Source organism: Chrysochloris asiatica, unplaced genomic scaffold, assembly GCF_000296735.1.
Source record: "Chrysochloris asiatica unplaced genomic scaffold, ChrAsi1.0 scaffold00005, whole genome shotgun sequence".
NCBI classification, from domain to species: domain Eukaryota; kingdom Metazoa; phylum Chordata; class Mammalia; order Afrosoricida; family Chrysochloridae; genus Chrysochloris; species Chrysochloris asiatica.
The window spans coordinates 3,503,324-3,518,451 of NW_006408523.1; the positions used below are offsets into that span (position 1 = coordinate 3,503,324).

The following is a 15,128-nucleotide window of genomic DNA, read 5'->3' on the forward strand; positions in this document are numbered from 1 at the left end:
CTGCATTACAGAGAGAAATAGTACAATGTCTTTCATTCATGAAACATATAAGGAAAAGTGACAAATGCTGCTCTCTAAAGGGCTTTCCTTTTAAGGATTTTATATTACTAAGATAAAGCATTCTTCAAGTACAGGTGAGAATTTTCTAGAGCTATTTAAAACGTCCCTCATTGCTTGCACATTGGTGATGCATCATAATTTTCTTTAGTTATACCCTGAAAATCTCTGAGAGAGAAGACAGTAACCCATTTTGCAGATACAGAAACTGAGGGAAAGAGTTCTCCTTAGATTCTATGTGAGACTGTAGTAAGTCAGAGAGATGATTATAAGTCCCAAAGTAGAAAGTATTTTGAGATTTGGTCTTCCATGTATTAGAGAGGATCCCTGGTGGCACAGTGGTTAAGCACTTAGTTACAAACCACAGGGTCAGAGGTTCAAACCCACCAGCTCACTCTGTGGGAGAAAGATGAGACCGTTTACTTTGATAAAGATTTACAGCCTCAGGAACCCTAGGGTTCGGGTGAGGTTCTATTCTGTCTCACATGATTTGGAATGGACTCAGAAACAATGGGCTTGCGTTTCCTGGTTGTTCGTTGGATATTTTGATCATTTAAAATGATTTTGCCATCCTGAGCTTCGTTAGCTATATACATGCTTGACAACATTACTGTTCCTCAGGAGAGGCTTCTAAAGGAATTGTTAGGTCAAACACTAGGAATTTTTTTAAAAAGCTTTTGAAACATCTTCATGAATTGTTTTCCAGAAACAATAGTGCTGAACACCTCTATGATCCCAACAACCTAAGACAACTGGCTCCCAGGTGCTCCGTACCACAGCGGGTGTTCTTAAGTCAGCCCAGCCCAGCCCATGGGCCAGTTGTCTCTTTCGATGAGCTGGAGGTGGTTTATGGACTGGCTAAACAAGCAGGACATTCGTAAAGGGGCCCAAGTCCACAGTACCATGGAAAGCAGAGTGTGGGAGCTGTTTCTCATCCTCCTCCACTGGCAGAGAGGACAAGGAGACGAAGGCAACGCTGATGATTGTGTTCATTGACCTTCAGGAGTCACAGCACATGACGCGTCACCTCAGCTGTTGTTTATAAGTCACAACGGATCATCTGTCGGAGGTGTCGGCCCCGGATTCTTCTTGTACCAGAAGTGTGTAGCTGCTCCTGTTCCAGTCGGTACAGCTGACCACACTACAATAGCAAGCAAGACATGTCAAAAGTTACCCATCTCTTCCCCGCTTACAGGGCTTTTAGGAGCCCTGGTTCTCAAACTGCTAAGGTTGGTGGTTTGGACCCACCCAGGTACTCTGTGGGAAAAAGACCTGGTGATCTGCTCCCGTAAAGATGTCAGCCTGGGAAACCCTCTGGGCAGTTCTACTCTGTTACACCAGGGGGCGCTGTGAGAGGATGATCTATAAGACTATATATGAGTGTATAGTGACATAATAGATGACAGCCTAGGAAACCCTGTGGGACAGTTCTACTCTGTTACACCAGGGGGCGCTGTGAGTGGATGATCTATAAAAGTATATGAGTATATTGTGACACAGTAGATGACAGCCTAGGAAACCCTGTGGGGCAGTTCTCCTCTGTTACACCAGGGGGCGATGTGAGTGGATGATCTATAAGAGTACATACAAGTATATAGTGACACAATAGATGACAGCCTAGGAGACCCTCTGGGGCAGTTCTACTCTGTTACACAGGGGTGCTGTGAGTAGAGGCTTACTTGTTGGCATTGGGGTTTTTTGTTTTTTGTTTTTTTTTAAGAATTTGTTTTGTTTTTTTTTCCATTCTGTATTTTATTACTGAAATACGTTGTCCTACCCACCCAACCCCACAATAAAAATCTCACTCAGGTCTCCCAACCTTTCCCCTCACCCCCTAGCCAGCCCTGTACAAGGGCCCACTGGCCATTTTGAAGTATGTCCATTGGGTAGCCATTTGGAAACCACCTTTGTAGAGAAACAAGAGGGAGGTGATGGAGCCCAAAGAGGGGCTTATTTGAGGGCTTTCGCAACTTGCTCATAGGCCAGCTCAATCTCCTCATCATCTGGACAGGTAGAAGCGAATTCTTCCCGAGTATATGCATTGTGCAAGTACCGATGCACTCCCCGAAACTGTGCTGGGATGGAGAATCCCCGGTACTTCTTACATACAACCTGCACAATGTGGAGCTTTGGCAACAGGTTACAGTCAGCCAGGGTGAGCTCATTGCCATCCAGAAACTTCCTCTGAGAGATGCCCTCATCCTCGGCACTGGTCTCATCTACTTCTTCAGGGAGGGGGGCTATCAAATAATTGTCCAAAACCTTCAGGGCTTTCAGGAGCCCTTTCTCCAGATTATCATTGAGTGCTGGGTTTGAATTCTTGATGTAGGCAGAAAATTTGGCAAATACATCCAGTCCAGCTGTGTTGGACTCAGGGTTCAGAGCGGCCAGCTTTGGATACCTGGGAGGGCACAGCACAGCCTCCAGAAATTCCTCAATCTTGTTGGTATCTGTGTGCACTTCGGTGCCATACAGCAGGAATGGGAGTTGCTCACCTGGGCACAGCTTCTGTACTGTCTCGGTCCACCTCTTGGTGTCAACAGTGGTGACGTTGAAGGTGACTCCCTTGAGCCAGAGCACCATGAACAGTCTCTGGGAGAAGGGGCAGTTCCCAATCTTGGCCCCATCACTGCCAGCCTTCATGAACAATTCGACCTGTGGTTGCTCTTCAGCCATGGTTGAGTCGGGGCTTTTTAAAGAATGTTTAAGGAACCCCTGAGTACTAAGCTGCTCACCAACAGGTCAGAAGTTCAAGTCTACCTAAAGGCACCTCAGAGGAAAGGCCAGGTCATCTGCTTCTGAAAACTTATCCACTGAGAACCCTGTGAGCACAGTTCTCCTGACACACACAGGGACACCATGAGTGGAATCTACTTATGAAAAATCATCCACTGAGAACCCTGTGAGCACAGTTCTCCTCTGACACACACGGGGGCTTCATGGGTTGGAGGTGTCGGACGAGTAGTGCTCGAGGTCACCTCTGGCTCCACTGTACACATGTAGCTGGCTCATGCTTTTTGGTAAGTGGAGCCCAACACCTCACTGCTGCCAGATCTGTTCTGACTTTCAGAAGCTCAGAGGACAGAGTTGTTGTTGTTGTTGTTGTCAAGTGCCATCGAGTCGATTCAGACCCATAGCGAGAGGACACAGTAGAACTGCCCAGTTGTGTCTCCGAGGCTGTCAGTCTATGGGAGTAGACTATCTCATCTTTCTCTGTTGGCTAGAACTGCCAACCTTTGATTTAGCAACTCAATGGTCACCCCCCTGCACCACCAGGCAGCTCCTGAAAGTCCAAGAGACAAAACATAATTTTCTTTTTGCTTATATCTTCAGTTTAGCTCTTTAGTGTACAGCCTTCTTGTTGTTGAGTGCCGTTGAATCGATTGCAACTTAGAGCAAGCCTATATGACAGAAAGGAGTCCTGGTGTGGCGCTGTGGGCTAATGCGCCAGACTGCAAAGCTGTTTGAACTCAAGGTCGGCGGTTCAAGCTCACCAGCTGCTTCTCGGAAACCCTATACAGGGTCTCTATGAGTCAGAATCTACTCAATGGCACTTAACAACAACAACAACAACATATGACAGAAAAGAACTGCCCTAAAGAGAGCAGATCACCAGATCTTTCTCCTGAGGGGCTGCTGGGTGGGTTTGAACTACCAGCCTTTCATTTAGCAGCTGAGTGTTTAACCCACTGTTGTTGTTGTTGTTGTTAAGTGCCGTCAAGTCAATTCCAACCCATAGCAACCCTGTACAGGGTTTCCAAGGTTGTAAATCTTGACAAGAGTAGAAAGTCTCATCTTTCTCCCGCGAAGTGGCTGATAGTTTTGAACTGCTGACCTTAAGGTTCGCAGCCCAATTCATAACCATTACGCTACCAGAGCTCTTCGTAAAATCTGGCCAGTTGTATTCATTCAAATTGTGTGCATAATTTTTGAAAAAACGGAGAAACTGACATAACCGAAATGGTTAACTCCAGGGGTAAATTTAAAACTCCACTTGAATCTAACTGCAGTCTGATTGGGCGGAAAAGATAATTTAGTCTTCTGTCAAAGTTTAACTGTTAGCAAAACAGAGAGGGCAAAAGTCACAATTTCTGGTTTGTTAAAAGCACCTGTTTGAAATGCTTAATCAGCTAGATCTACGAGAATGCCTTTCTCAAGCAGGTTAGGAAATGGGATTGGAACTGAAAACGTTAAGATAACGCCTTTACCACTTCATTACTGTAACCAGAGACAGACGTGTCAGTCCGCTCCCGTGACGATTTACAGTCTGGGAAACTCTATAGGGTCATTCTACTCTGAGTCAGAATGACTTGCATCAGTGGGTGTGGTTTTGGTTTATCCATATTGGTAATTTAATCAATTTTAGTATCTAAAGGGGCAGGGAAGAACTTCTTGGGGGTCTCGATCTAACCTAGTTTCTGGCCTGCCGTGTTACTGTCTCTTCTTAAATCACCAACTCTTGAGCGATGTTTTCATATCTAAAAAAAATTCTTGAGAAAAACACATTCTGAGGCAAAAATTCAACAAATCTCTGTGCTTTTACCAGCGGGGCTCGGGAATCCACTTAATCCAGCTGCCCTGTGATAAAAGGATTGAAAAGAAGGACATACCATAGACTGATGGCTGGAATCAGTAACAGAGCAGCAGACAGCAGAAACGTGAAGCCAGGGAACCAGGCCACAGTGGCTGAGTAAAGTCCATTATAGGCAGAAATGGCAACTGCTCCACCTAGTGTCTCTAGAACAGCAATGCAGGCAAACAGGGTTCCTGTGGAGAACAATCCAAGGGAACGTTACCAAACAGCCAACAAAACCCTTCATGCAGAAAATGCTTCCTCACTGAAACCAGCCAACACGAGGGCACTTCTGGGTGAACAGACACCCAAAGAAAGGTCAGTAACCAATTTTGCAGGTGAAGGAACTGAGGTCAAAAGTACTCCTTGATCCATATTATGACATGGGTGAGGCAGGAACATGTGACACTGAGGGGCATTTCAGACACAAATACACAAACAGTGCATGAGTTGACATATGAAACACTTCGGCTGGACACAGACACAGGGATAAAACATATCAGTGTTTACCAGTATATGGGGGAAGGAGGAATGGAAATTATTATCTAAGGGGTACGGAGCTTCCTCTTAAACCCCAAAACCCACTGCCTGGCTACCACCACCAACTGCTCTAAAAAGAGATCACATTAGAGGGTCCCCGATAGAGGCACAGAAAATGTGGAACAAAACTCAAAAAACAAAAAATAGAGCGGACTTATTGGTTAGAAAGAGACTGGAGGAACCTCGTGGGCTATGAGCTGGGCTGCTAACTGCAAGGTCAGCAGTTCGAATCTGCCAGTCACTCCACAGGAGAACAATGAGGCTTTCCGCTCCTGTGAAGATTTACAGGCTCGGAAACCCCTATACAGGGTTGCTGTGAGTTGAAACCGACTCCACGGCACGCCACCACCACCACCACCACTGTGGGATCAAACTGAGTACAGCAACTGGAAAGATCAGGTAGGAGATTTAGGACCAGTGAGTCTGTTCATGTCAGCGGGACCAATCGGATGATAGGAGTGAGGTGGCCACACAATTCAGTGAATGTTGCCAATGTCATAGTATTGTGTAGGCAGGAACTGTTAGATTGACTGGTGTGTGTTCTGCTGTGTGTGTTGTTGTTGTTGTTGAGTGCCGTCGAGTTGATTCCGACCCATAGCGACCCTGAATAGGGTTTCCAAGGAGCAGCTGGTGAGCTTGAACCATCAACCTTGCAGTTCAAACAACTTTGCAGTCTGGCGCATTAACCTACAGCGTCATACCAGGACTCCATTGTAAGATTGTTGTTGTTGTTAAGTGCCGTCTAGTCGATTCTGACCCATACCGACCCTGAATAGGGCTTCCAAGGAGTAGCTGGTGAGCTTGAACTACCGACCTTGCAGTTCAAACAACTTTGCAGTCTGGCACATTAACCCACAGTGCCACACTGGGGTTCCTCGAGGGGTTTCAAAAAATTTTGGGAGAAGTGGAATTAAGAAAAATGAAAAATTTCTACACTCTATAAACAATTATATAAGGAGCTCTGGTAACGTAGTGGTTACGAATAGGATTGCTAACCTCAAGGTCAGCAGTTTGAAACTACCAGCTGCTCTGTGGGAGAAAAGAGGAGGCTTTCTGCTCCTGTAAAGATTTACAGCCTCGGAAACCCTGTGCAGGGTCACTATGAATCAGAACCTACTCCACGGTACTTAACAACAACAAACAACTCTCTCTCTCTCTCTCTCTCTCTCTATATATATATATATATAGAGAGAGAGAGAGAGAGAGAGAGACAGAAAGAGAGACAGAGAGTCCTGGTGAGGCGCTTTGGGCTGATGCACCAGACTGCAAAGCCATTTGAACTGTAAGGACAGTGGTTCAAGCTCACCAGCTGCTCCTTGGAAACCCTATACAAGGTCGCTATGGGTCGGAATCGACTCGACGGCACTTAACAACAACATCAATATATATATATATATATATATATATAATTTAAAGGCCGGGTATACTGTTTGAATAGATAGGTGGATCCCTGAGACCACAGCCCTTGGTCACACTTCAGATCTAGAACTGAACTCCCCCCTTGGGCTCAATGTTCAGCCAAGCAGTAGCTAGGTATATGGGAGTGGGGAACAATGATACTAGTGAGGAAGGAACCCCACTGAATAGTCATCCATTGGAGATCCAAAAGCTATCATTTACCCAAGGACAAAACCTAGATGGGCGGAGAAAGCAGGAGGAAGGGAAACAGGTACCTCAGGTAGAAATTGGGACAGGGGATGTTACACCGAGGGGTTTGTGATCACTGAAATGAAACCAAGTGTGTGATACGTTGAGTATAAAACTGATGCTGTGTTCTGTAAACCTTCACTCAATTCACAGTAAAAAAAGTGAATTTTTAAAAATTTTAAGAAGAATGGGAAAAAGGGCAAATGTTGCGTTATATCTGTTTTACTACAATAAAAATACATTTTAATATAAAGTTTTGGGACCCCATAGGAAATGGTGAAACATGAGCAAGCTTGAGTACCAGTGAGCATGCGGGCAGCCCTAAAGGGCAGCAGGAAGCCATTTGAACACTGGGGTGTCCCTGCAGACCTGCCAGAACTAACCTCCCTCTCTGCCACCCCCCACGCTAATCTGTCAGACTCAGCCCTTTCCTTGGCTCTGGCTGAAGGATCATAGGCTCTTTATCATGCATGTTGCAATGTGAACCCTGTCCCTCCCTCCAAACTGATACCAGAAGAGTCTGCCATCGGAAGATTCCATCCACTCTGTTTGGCTCCTTAAGAAACTACCATATGTTTTGGTGCTGGTGGTGGTTATGTGCCATTGAGTCGGTTCTAACTCACAGCGACCCTGTACAGGGTTTCTGAGGCTGTGAATCTTTACGGGAGCAGAAACCTTCACCTTTCTCCTTCGAAGCGACTGGTAGATTTGAACTGCTAATTTTGTGGCTAGCAATGGCATCCTGGTATGGTGCTGTGGGTTAATGTGCCAGACTGCAAAGCCATTTGAACTTCAAGGTCGACGGTTCAAACTCACCAGCTGCTCCTCGGAAACCCTATACAGGGTCGCTATGGGTCAGAATGGACTGGACGGCACTTAACAACAACAACAACAACAACGCAACTTGGGCTCCTTCCAGGATTCACTGGTGGTGGTGGTTGTATGCTCCAGAGTCAGTTCCAACTCCTAGAGTGTCTGAGGTTGTAAATCTTTGCTGTGATGAAGTGCTGTCCAGTCAGTTCTGACCCATAGCACCCTCGTTCTGCGGCAACCTCACAATTTCTGCTCCACTTGGGCCCATTGCTGCCTCTGTGTCAGTCCATCTCATTAAGGGGCTTCCTCTTTCTCTCTGACCCTCTTCTTCATCTGGCATGATGTCTTTCTCCAGGGACTGGTCCCTCCTGACACTATGTCCAAAGTATGAGAGGAAGTCTGGCTATACTTCTTCCAACAGACATTTGCTTGTTGGCTTCTGGCTGTACATGGTATTTTCAACATTTTTTGGCCAATACCATAGTTAGATATCTACATTCAAACTGTATCCATGGTTTTCATCTTTTAGACTGGGCATTCATTAAAAAAAAGAACAGTTTAGTGAAAACATACACCCTTGGAAGAACGGCCTAGTAATCGACTTCCGAAACCAGCCAGGGCAGACCTTGAGGATCATAATGGTCGATCCAGAGCTGATCGAGGGGATGGCGCAGGGCAGGGCGGCCTTCCGTTCCATTGTACCTGCAGTTGTCATGAGTCGGCAGCTGACTGCCCCATGGGCTAATGACTGAACAACTAAGACTCTGCTGCCCCACAAAGAAAACAAAACACACACACCCTTTCTACTGCGTTTGCAGGTGCAGTTCAATGATCAAGGTGCCGATCTTCACCCCGTTTCACCGTTCTCATGGCCACTTCCATTACCTTAGCCCCTCGGCCCCTGGAGGTTCTCACCTTCACCTTACGTTGCCAGCTTAATCTCAGAGAGACGGTTTTTAAACGAGGTCAGTCATCAAGGCAAACAGTCTTTGTTAACTGAACTAAACCGTTATGTCGTTTAAAAATGACTTCCTGGAATAGTTTTAGTTCAAAATTGAAATAATGGTTTCCAGGCCATCGATCCATGGGCTCCCTCAGTCTCCATGGATCCAGTAAGTCTGGTTTCCATGAGAATTTAAAGTTGCATTCCACAGTTTTCTTCCTTTTGATCAAGGCTCCACCTATGGATGGTTGCTGGTGTACACAGCTGACATCTGTTAATCGCCCCTGTTCTGTTACATGTAGCCTCATATGCTGCTTTGCATGCTTGCACTATGGGATATCCATTTGTGAGGCCCGAGTTGTTCTCTGCAACATACTGCTTGGTCCCTCATGTGTATTCTTTGAGTACAATACCAATGCCAAGTGCACATCAGCTTTGGTACTGCGTTATCCCCAGGGGGCTAATTATCCTAGCTCTGCCATCCAGTCGATTCTGACTCAGTGACTTTATAGAACAGAGCAGAACTGCCCCAGAGGGTTCCTAGGTGGTCATCTTTAAGGAGCACACTGTTTCATCTTTCTCCACAGAGCGACTGGTGAGTTCAAAACGCCAACCTTTCAGTTACCAGCCTTGTGCTTTAACCACTACACCACCAAGGCTCCTAGCACATGTTGGTTCCAACTCATAGCGATCCTAGAAGTGGCTGGTGAGCGAGCAGTTCCTTGCTGATCCTACAGTACCACACCCGGACACCTATACTCCGTGGTAGGCATTTAATACATATTTGTCAAATGAATGAATAGCAGCTTAATTCAACAACCCAATTATCAACCATCAAGTACAGTTGTCCTTCCTTTGTAATTTTTGGCCATACTTCAATCAGTTTGATTGAAAGCAAGCCTTCCCTCTTGTCTAACAGAGTCATCATTTTACATCTGGATCCCTTGTTACAACCGTTTCCTTGTGGAGGACAGACCGCATAGGGCTCCGTCCTCTTGTGCAAAGGCTTAAATCCATTCCTGAGGGGAACCTCTTCCTGACCACACACCATCTGCTCTGCCACCCACAAGACAACGATTATGAACCCGCTCCCTCTGATGGATGACGGATCTTCTCTGAGCAGTTACACTTGTTTCAGAGTTGCCAGAATCAGAACGACTGGATGGCTTCCAACAACAACAAAAATGAAATGGCCTTTTTAAAGCTTTTATAAGTAAACAAAGCCAATGGTAAACAAAACTAAAATATGCATTCTTGCAAGCCTTATTATAGCCTCAAGTCAAATTAATTGTTTTTTTTAAATAATAAAAGTTTTATTGAGACAGAATTCACATATCATAAAAGTCACTCCCCCACCTCGTTGAATGTTTTCCTAAACTCTTTTTTTTTTTTACTTTCAAACTTATTTTTATGGCTATTTTAAGGCAATTACTAACTTTGACAATAAAAGTGTGAACAGGACCATTATTCATTAGATTAACCATTCTTTCTGTGGGCATTAGTCAATAACTTCTCTAGTCATGACATTAAGCTGTGTATTCATTTGTAATACACGCTTTCCTATACTCTCAACTCCTAATTATTATTTTTTTTTTGAGACTTTTTATTATGATTTCAGTAAAAAATTACAGAGCAGATTGATTTTAATCAGCTGTTTCATGGCACTGGCTGCATCGTGTAACACCACGTTTTCTGCTTCCTCTCTGCGCTTTCCGTAGCTACTCGTCCTTCTCTTGGATCCCTTCCTGCCTTTGGAGATTTCTCCCTGGGTAAATGCTACCCTCTGGAGCTCATGTTTTGATTATCCTAGGGCGTGCTTGGAGTCCTTCCTGGTATGGCGCTGTGGGTTAATGCGCCAGACTGCAAAGCTGTTTGAATTGCAAGGTCGGTGGTTCAAGCTCACCAGCTGCTCCTTGGAAACCCTCTACAGGGTCACTACAACTTGGAATCAACTCGATGGCACTTAGCAACAACAACAGGGCGTGCATATGTCCCTGGTGTTTTTGTACACCCTCTAGGTCTGTCTGTTGTTTACTGGAAAGTTGAACCATTGCAGACCTGACAAATGACCAAGGGCCATAGTCTCGGGAGTGCCACCAGCCTCTGTCTGATCAGTAAACTTGATCTTTTTAATGATTTTTTGTACTTTTCTCCCACTCTATCTAGAGCCTTCTATTGCAAAGGTTCTGGGCAGACTGCTCAGTACTGACAGCTGGGCACCATCTAGTTCTTCTGGTCTCAGGGTCATGCAGGCTGAGGTTCAGGTGGTCCGTTAGCCTTTTGGATGAACTGTTTCCTGCACCTTTCATTGTCTTCGCTCTTCTTTGCTCCAGATGGGGAGAGACCTTAGTTGCACCTTATATGGCCTCTCAAAAGAAGACCCCAATTGCTATTCACCAAAGTCAGATGCAGCACATTTCTTTGTGGACTGTGTGATGTCACTTGATCTTGGTGTACCTGAGACTACGATTCCAAGTCTCCAGGTCCCAAAATCACGACTTTAAAGTATATGTTGTGTTGGAGCTTCAAAATTTCATGGAAAAATCCCACGATCTTCTTTTTTTTGAATGTACACAAAAACACTCAGGCATATAAAATCATTTAAACAACCAAAACGCACAATCTGCAATCCTGCCTCCTGGCTGCCAGCACACAGCCTTTCTCTTTCCATGAGTCCAGAGTCTTCACCTGCTCTCTCTCTCTCCATGTCCTTATCTCTGCTTCTCTGGATAGGGTCCCACATTCTGCTCCTGTTCTTCTCCCTTGATGGTCCTAGGGTCCTCTGTTTCTGGGCTGTAAGATTAACTGTTCCCCCCTTTATGTTACAAAACTTCTATCTTTATAGTTGTGACAATCGCAATTAGTCTTGATAATAATTACTCACTATTGAATCACAGTGAGCTCTAGTAGCGTAGTGGTACCGAATCGGGCTGCGAGCCGCAAGGTCAGCAGTTCAAAACTACCAGCCGTTCCGCGGGAGAAAGATGAGGCTTTCTACTTTTGTAAAGATTTACACCCTCGGAAACCCTGTACAGGGTCACTATGGGTCGGAACCGACTCGATGGCACTTAACAACAACAACAACAACATTGAATCACAAGAATCTTATCCCCATGTCCTTTCACCAGACCCGTCTGGACAAGATGAAAACTATTCAATGGAGTGTTCTATCTCTCCCCACCCCCACACACTCTGAAACTAAACTCCCTCTTGAAACCTTGTAAGTCAGTCATTTCGTGCTTTTATTGCCCCCTCATTTTAGGTAGTCAATGTCTATGTTGCCCGATTCCTATCAACCCTGTGTACAGAGGGGATAGCATTGATACCTGATGTGAAGATCCCTTCCCTCTCAGTTGGAATTTTGAGCTACCACATCCATAAATATAGGTCCAGTTCCTCAAATTGTAGCAATTTACACTTGTTTACTTCATCAAAAAAATTTTTTTTATCTTCCTCTAGTTAAGTTCTGATCACTAACCATCAAAGCTAGGTCAAATGGATACTGTCTGCAAGTTTGGGCATTTGTGTGCATGTCCCCTCAATTCATATCAGCGGGATGCTTCACTGTCGGCTCTAGCCCTCTATGGTTATGTCCTTGTCCGTGGGCTCAGGTGTCCACAGGTCTCACCACACTTTGGACCAACCAGCCCTTCCTCTTCTCTCTCTCATCTCCAGGTCAACAGGAGTCTATAGAACGTGGTTGAACTCAGCCCATTTCTTCATTGCTGCCTTTCCCCCTCTTCCACTCACCAGTAGACCAATGTGGTTACCAGCAAGCTTACATGCCTGCTCATGTTTTGAGTTTCAGTTTTGGAGGGGGGTTTGTCCTAAAGGGACTTGATTGCTTGCCTTGATGGCTCCCCGGTAACATTATCTTTTAATCCCATTTTTCCATGAGCTTTTTGAAACCCCTCTTATTGTGGCACTGTGGACTCCTGGTGTGGATCAGCAGTGGACATTGAACCACAAGGTTGGCAGTTAGAATCCACCAGCTGCTCCTCGGAAACCCGACACCCGGTTGCTATGACTCAGAACTGACGTGTTCAGAATTTGTGGTATGCAAACATCACAACTTTCTAAGTTTAGAACAGCTTCATCTCAACCAAAGGCAATTCGTACCCATCAGCAGTCACTACCCCTCACCCCAGCCCCTGGTGACCTATTTTCTGCATCTATGGATGTGTCTACTCTAAATATTTAACATTAATGGAATTATACAATGCGTGACATTTTGTGTCTGGCTTCTTTGATTTAGAATAATGATTTTGAGGTTCACCCACATTGTAGAACATATCAGTACTTCCTCCTCTTTTGCTGTCAAATTATATTTGATTGTACAGGTAATTTACCTTATGTCATGTGCTTTGTTGTCAGTTCCAACCTGTATAGGGTTTCTCAGAGCAGCTGGTAGTTTGAACTGTTGACCTTGCGGTTACCAGTCCAGTGCTGGTTCTACAGCGGTACACCAGAACTCAAATCCCCTCATGTTTATCCATTACTAGGTGTCTGGGCTAAGATGACTAGCCAATGTGATGATTAAGCTTTACTTGGGACATTCTATGTTAACATGTGTTTTTATATTCATATAGTATGAAAGGGAGACCAAGGAATTCCCAACATGCCTAACCAAAAGCTAGTGCCCACTAGAAAAGTCATCTTTATTTCCTCCTGCTGATGCAATGGATTAAGCATCAGCTTAACCAAGAGTTCTGTGGTTCAAACCTGCCAGCTGCTCTGAGGGAGAAAGATGAGGCTGTCTGCTTCCATAAGGATGCACAACCTCGGAAAGGCTATGGAACGATTTGATAAGAATCAACATCTAACTTGTACTTCCCTGAGGTCCAGCAGCCTGGTGCATTTGACCACTGGGAAGGAGGTGGAGGAAAGATGTGGCAATGCTGCTCTGCTACTTCCCTTTTTGACCAACCCTTGCGGTTGGGGGTGGAGGGGTGGGGCGGTGCTCAACAGCCCGGGTTGGTTTTCTTAACCCTGTCCCACCTCCTTGTCATGTCAACATCTCTGTCTTTGAAACAATGGGCTGGGATCCATTTCCTGCTGGGATCCTGATTTGGGCCCAACTCTGTGGTGCTGTAGGATCAGCACAGGACTGCAGACTACACGGTCAGTGGTTCAAACCCACCAGCCGCTCCTTGGAAAGCCTATGCAGGTCTCTACGAGTCAGAACTGACTCAGTGGCACCTACCAATAACCACCCTTGATGAGGAGTCCTGGGGCGGTGCTATAGGATAAGTACTGGACCACAAGGTCAGTGTTTCAAATCTAGCAGCCGCTCCTTGGAAACCCTATATAGGGTCGCTATGAGTCGGAACTGACCCGATGGCACTTATCAGCAATTAACCTTGACGGTGAAAATAGAATGGAAATCTACATATTATAGTCTAAGAGCTTAAAGATTACCACTTTACCTAACAAAACTGTTAACTAAAACATGTTCAGTCTCCCTGTCTTGATTCCGACTCATATTGACCCTGTAAAGGGTTTCTGATACTATCCATCTATCTCTATGGGAGCAGACAGCTTCATCTGTCATCTGCAGAGTGGCTGGTGGGTTTGAACCACCTACTAGATGTTAGGTTAGCAGCCCAACATCCATTCCACAGCACTACCAGAGCTCCTTCCCTTGAAAAATACACTTTCATAATGTTCATAAAGAATTCTCAACTATAACTCTGAGGAACACAAATGTTCTGGATGGCCCCTTGGCCCCTTTTTCCCAGGCTGTAGCTCACCCCTTTCTGCTCTATGCCATGTTCCAGTCTGCTCAGAAAAGGTCTTTTACCTCTGAATGTAGACAGCCCATTCTACAAGTCCAAGTTCAGGTTAGACTGTCTATAGAGCGGTTCCGAGGCACGGTGAAAGGTCCAAGGAAAAGGTTCCCAGGCACTCATGGGAAAAAACCTGAAATGGTGTGGAGTTGTGGGGGCTCAGGATGCCAGAGTGTAGTTCTGGAGAAGAGGGGGGTTGTGAGTTTCCAGTGGGTTTCTCCTCTTAGTCCTCCTCCTGGGGCAGGATGAACCCTTATCCTAGAGCTACCACTAAATTCAGAAGGAGCCCACTCAAGAAAAGGGGCACAGAATAGCCTCCGGAATGAAACATGGATCATACACAGATCTGTGTGGGGACAGACTGTAGATTCACCAAATTCCTTAAGCAAATGGGGCTTACCTTGCTCTGTAGAACTGACCACTTTGGACAGCATGGATCGTAGAACAGAGAGTGGCACAACAGCAAAAATGAACAGCAGCCGGACTGTGGGAGAGATGACCGGAAGTCGTTGTGGATACACCGGAACCAGAAGGATCAATTTCAAATGTAAAACCAACACGCTCTCTAACCATTTAATTTTCTCTCAGCAACTTTGCTCATTGCATCTAAAGACTGAATTCATTCCTTGAAGAATTTTATTTAACAAATTAAATTTGACTTAAACTCAGTTTAAGGTTAAGTTACTCTAGAAGTCTTATTTCAGGGCCAAGAACAAGAGTTCATCAAGAAGCTCATGGAAAAATGGAATTGAAAGCTAATAGATTTTTT

At 45.2% G+C, this 15,128-nt stretch overlaps 2 protein-coding genes across 2 annotated transcripts in view; both read right to left on the bottom strand.

The window, feature by feature from the left end:
• Positions 1 to 1,113: 1,113 nt before the first annotated feature.
• The window catches only part of SLC46A3 (solute carrier family 46, member 3), a 23,816-nt gene continuing 9,801 nt past the window's right edge, over positions 1,114 to 15,128 (bottom strand). Inside the window, exons 3-5 of the mRNA XM_006831944.1 lie at positions 14,760 to 14,843; positions 4,668 to 4,824; positions 1,114 to 1,198 (exon numbers count right to left, since the gene is read on the bottom strand). Of these exons, the coding sequence (XP_006832007.1) occupies positions 1,114 to 1,198; positions 4,668 to 4,824; positions 14,760 to 14,843 (326 nt within the window). The remainder of the gene's footprint in view (positions 1,199 to 4,667; positions 4,825 to 14,759; positions 14,844 to 15,128) is intronic.
• Positions 1,800 to 2,740, bottom strand: LOC102828321 (chloride intracellular channel protein 1-like). The gene has a single exon (XM_006831943.1). It carries the CDS (start codon positions 2,731 to 2,733, stop codon positions 2,008 to 2,010), a length of 726 nt encoding a protein of 241 aa, XP_006832006.1. The 5' UTR covers positions 2,734 to 2,740; the 3' UTR covers positions 1,800 to 2,007.